The following is a 4678-nucleotide window of genomic DNA, read 5'->3' on the forward strand; positions in this document are numbered from 1 at the left end:
GTTACCGATCCTGATAAGCACATCGCCCCCCTCCCTCAGTGATGTCACTCTCCATACTCCCAGTCCCCAACTCGGCCATCTTTCTCGGGCCCAGAGTTTTCACTCTCAGACAGCAGCAGACAGCCGCATGTTCGCTGCAAGCTGTGTGAAAACGATGCCGGATTTGTATTGGCCCCGGTCTGTTGCACATGCATCGCCTGGCTTCAACGGTTGGACGCCGCGGGAAGATGCAGAAGTCGAGCTAAGCTATTGCCTGCCACTGTGCTGGCGCTTGGCTGGTGTTTTGGAAGGACGATAAGGGGGTTAGAGTTATCGCCCTGCGTCCGATCGGCGTGCTAGCAGTGGACGTGGTTCATCGATGCTAGATTGTGATGGAGTTCCGGAAGCTGGAGTCGACCTGCATAGATATAAAAAAAGATATAAGCCTCTGGTGACCGCTTTTCCTGATTGTAGCTCCAGGTCAAATCCAGTCGGTCGACTTCATTCAAGGTTTAACACGATGACGGCCCTGATTCTCCTGGGTCTCATCCTCTGTGTAGTGACGGCACTGGCAGCTTTCAGCCCGCGGGGCTTGCTCTTATGGTTGCTGGGCCTGCTCGGAAGAGAGTCATTATTGCCACCAAGCAGCGTGAAGCCGGATGTTGAGAAGAAGCCAAGTTCCGAATCATGGCCGCCCATCGAGCCCCTCCCAGATTTCGACTGGAAGACGACGCCTCCAATTAAACTGCGTCCGTTCAAGCCGATTTATCACATCAACATGGGTATGTTCCCCCCCCCCCCATCTTCAAGAAGTTGTCTCTCCCTCATCATGAAGACTTCTACATGCGACAGCCCTCAAGCCAGTGACTGAAGACTGATTGACCTTCCAGCCATCCAATCCACAACCCCCTCGGAGCTGATCGTCCTTGACAACACTTACCTCACCAAAGTCCTCGAACGCCGCTCCATCCTCTCCTCCCACGGACCCTCAGTCCACGGCGCCATCCCCTCCGGCTCGGCCCCCGTCCACGAGCTCTACACCTATCTATTGGGAACCTACCTGCCCACGCGCTACCCTCGTCTTTTCTCAGTCTCGCAAACCGAAAAAGGCACTCTCACCTTCCACAACCACGTCACCGGCCTGACTGCTCCCGTTTGCCCAAGCGAACAAGAGATGGACGCCGAAGCGATGCTGCGCATCCTTGGCGAGACGGTAGAGGATGATCTGTTTCTGCTATTGCAAGATCCGGCCGAACAGGGGGGACAGCATAGAGCTGTAGCGTTTGTGTGCTGCCATCCGGCGGGGTTCGCTCCACGAGAGAAGCTAGGGATGAGGCTGGGCGAGATCCATGGCCCTGTGCCGGGGATTGAGAAGATTAGCGGAAGTATGGAGAGATTTTTCTCCAGGTTAGAGGTTGGGAAGCCGGTGAAAAGGGTTAATGTGGGTTTTGCGCAACACCTGGTTTCATGCCAACACGACGTAGAATGACGGAGGAAAGCTGACTTCCATCACAGTGGACCCTCCAAACAACACCTCATCTGTTCACCCCCCGCGGCAGCGGCGTCACCCTGCACCTGGACGACGCGGTCCAAGAAGTCGAGAAGATTGACCCTTCGCAGGCCCGCATGCGCGTCGAGCTACAGACGCTGACACGGCTGCCGCAGAGCAGAGCGATCCTGTTCAGCTTCAAGTCATTCATGTATCCTCTCGAGGAGATCAAGGCCGAGGGCCTGGGGCCGGCGCTCGCGGATGCGGTTGAGGGATTGCAGAAGGGGAATGTCCCGGGGATGTGGATTTATAAAGGGGCTGTGAGTTGGGGTAAAGCGATGATTGGATATTTGAGGGAGTAGGGGTCGCGTGTGGGAGAAGGGTGAAGCTCAGGGGCAGAGACTGACACGGCTAGTGGGAAGTGGGCGAATCCGAAAACTTGACGGATGATGAGGGCTCAAGGGCAACTTGCGAAGAATCAAATGATGATGATAAACAGATACCAGACATGTTATTTCCTATGTCCATCGAAACCAAGCAATTGAATCAGATATACCAACATCGCCATCTTTCTTTAGCCCCCCCAAACCCCCTGTGTCATGGGGAAGTCATCCCCTTAGTTAGATTACGATCCTCCTGTCTCCGGCACAACATTTCTCCTCAACTGCCATCCTCTACTTCCCCAGCCGACTCCACCGCCGACAATCCCGCCAAAAACCCACAGTTATCCCCGAGATCCGAGCCCCATCCCAGCTGTCCCTGGTGGCCTGCCAGGGTATCCTCTCCGGTGGTCAGGGCACCCGATCTGCAGGCTGCATGTATAAAATCAGCTTTGCCACGTCTGACTAGAGGAAGGGAGGCATGCTCCAAGGTGTTCTCTGAGTTGAGGTAGTATTTAAGTATATTTCAGAGAGAGATGGTTTCTGCACAGGTTATGAGCGAGAATGCTCCTCAGGCTGAGAGTGAGAAGGACAAGATGAGTGCCTTGAGTAATGTTGTTGTTGTTGGCGGATCTTACGTGGGATTGGTGAGTTGGTAAGGGAGATATTTGGGTGTAAGTGCTGACAGGAGTACCTAGACCGCAGCCAAGGAGCTGGCGAATATCTTACCCGCAACACATCGTGTCAGTCAAGACCACCTTAATGTCCTCACGTTTATGAACAAGCCTGCTTAATATCTTGAAGGTCATCCTCATCGAACCACACAGCCACTTTCACCATCTCTTTGCCTTCGTAAGCCCCCCTGCCGCTTACCCCTTACCTCTGAACTGCCTATTCCATCTCCTGCCATCTACGATATACACATTCCAGACGTGCTAAACTTCCCCCAGCCACGCTTCTCTATCCTCCCCTCGCACGAACACAAAGCCTTCATTCCATACACATCAACCTACACCTCTTCCCCAGACCCCTCGCGCCACCTTATCCTTCACGCCCGCGCCACAGCCCTGCACCCACACACCCTTACGGTCGACCGTCCCATCTTCCAGTCTTCAACCTCAGTCCCCTTCGACTACCTCATCCTCGCAACGGGCTCGAAGCTGCCCCCGCCAGGGAATATCCCCCTTTCCGTGACCGACTCCCTCAACAACATGACTCATCACGGGAAGAACGAGAAAGAAAATGCAGCAAGGTATCTTCGGCAATGGCAAAGCGCCATCAAGCAGGCAGATACTATCGTCTTGGTCGGTGGCGGCGCAGTAGGCGTGCAAATGGCGTGTGATATCAAGGAGATCTATCCGCATAAGCAGGTGACGATTGTGCATTCGAGGGATAGGCTCATGAACGCCTTTCACCCATGGTTGGGGGAGATCGTGGACGAGAGATTAAGGGAGTTGGGGGTTCGCGTTGAAAAGGGGGTTCGCGTTGTTTTCCCTGAGGGGGGCTTCCCCGACCCAACAACAACAACGGGGTCCAACTCAACTCCAAAGACGAACATGACAGAGGTCAGACTGACAGACGGTCGTTGCCTAAAAGCCGACCTTTTCATCCCCTGCACCGGCCCCAAACCCTCCACATCTCTACTTACCTCCCCATCTAGCACTCTCCCCGCACAAGAACTGATCAACCCTGAAAACGGGTGCATCCGCGTCCGTCCAACAATGCAACTGGCACATGAGAAACTGTCACATCTTTTCGCGATCGGGGATGTTGCCGACACGGGCATGCATAAGGCTGCTAGGCCGGGGATGGTGCAGGCGGGGGTTGCGGCGAGGAATATATTGGCGATGGTTGAGGGTCGGGAGGCGAGAGAGGTGGTGAAGGGGAGCCCAGGGGGGATTCACCTTACTCTGGGGTTGGTAGGTGTTTTCGATTTTCTGTTTAATTTAATTTGCCTTTTCAGAATCATCTCTGTTGTCGGGGGAAATGGCTTCATCGAGAAACATGGAGGAATGAATATATAGCAGAGCACTTAGCTGGAGGATTTTATTTTCTTGCCCCTTCCTTTCAGTCAAGAGAAACTTGATGGACTCGCAACACTAACACTCTACTCTCACCTCTCATGAACAGACAAGGAGCGTCCTCTTCCGCAACCCCAACATCACAGCAGGCGAGACAGAGCCATACGCCGAGAAGAAGGAAGAGTAAGTTCCCTTATTCTTGATCTCCATGGCTCTCACAAGACCACAGGTTGACCTCTTGAAAGTGGCGCCGAGGACATGCACATAGCGATGGCGTGGGCTAGGAGGGGGGTGAAGGTCATGAAGGTAGAGGATTTTCATCTTTGAGCCAGGATCTGCGGCTGGGAGAGAAAGAAATAGGGCCTGGAGCGTTCTTCTCTCTTTTTTTTGTTCGACGTTTAATTGCCGCTTTTAGCCTTCAGTCCCTCAATGGATCGTCTAATCGAAACCTCGGTTGTCAAGTAAGCATGGACAGCGACACTGGAACAGATGCCACCAACGACAACACCAAAGGCCTGAGGGGTAAGCCATATCCCTTTGCATCGACTTAGGAGGACTTTCAAGACCTCAATCCCAAAGAAGTGTGCACATAGAGAAGGGGTTTCAACGTTGTGAGGCTTGGTGCTTGTCGAATGGCCGATATTGAAGACCTGACGAATATGCAGGAGGCCATGGCATGCGGCCCGTACACATCTCAAGGGGCATTCCCCAGCACAGTCCACCTGAGACATCTTCTTTCATCCACCATGCATCCAGGTAGCCTATATAGTGTTCGCCCATTTGGCGCCGCATATCGCGATCGTGATCAT

At 53.6% G+C, this 4678-nt stretch overlaps 1 protein-coding gene across 1 annotated transcript; it reads left to right on the top strand.

Moving 5' to 3' along the window:
- Positions 1 to 499: 499 nt before the first annotated feature.
- CTHT_0000120 (putative FAD binding protein) lies at positions 500 to 4196 on the top strand (the record flags this gene model as incomplete). Its single annotated transcript, XM_006690504.1, has 7 exons — positions 500 to 761; positions 870 to 1420; positions 1495 to 1788; positions 2400 to 2495; positions 2799 to 3767; positions 3979 to 4052; positions 4115 to 4196. 7 exons carry the CDS (start codon positions 500 to 502, stop codon positions 4194 to 4196), a joined length of 2328 nt encoding a protein of 775 aa, XP_006690567.1.
- Positions 4197 to 4678: the final 482 nt, after the last annotated feature.

Source organism: Thermochaetoides thermophila, assembly GCF_000221225.1.
Source record: "Thermochaetoides thermophila DSM 1495 unplaced genomic scaffold scf7180000011801, whole genome shotgun sequence".
NCBI classification, from domain to species: domain Eukaryota; kingdom Fungi; phylum Ascomycota; class Sordariomycetes; order Sordariales; family Chaetomiaceae; genus Thermochaetoides; species Thermochaetoides thermophila.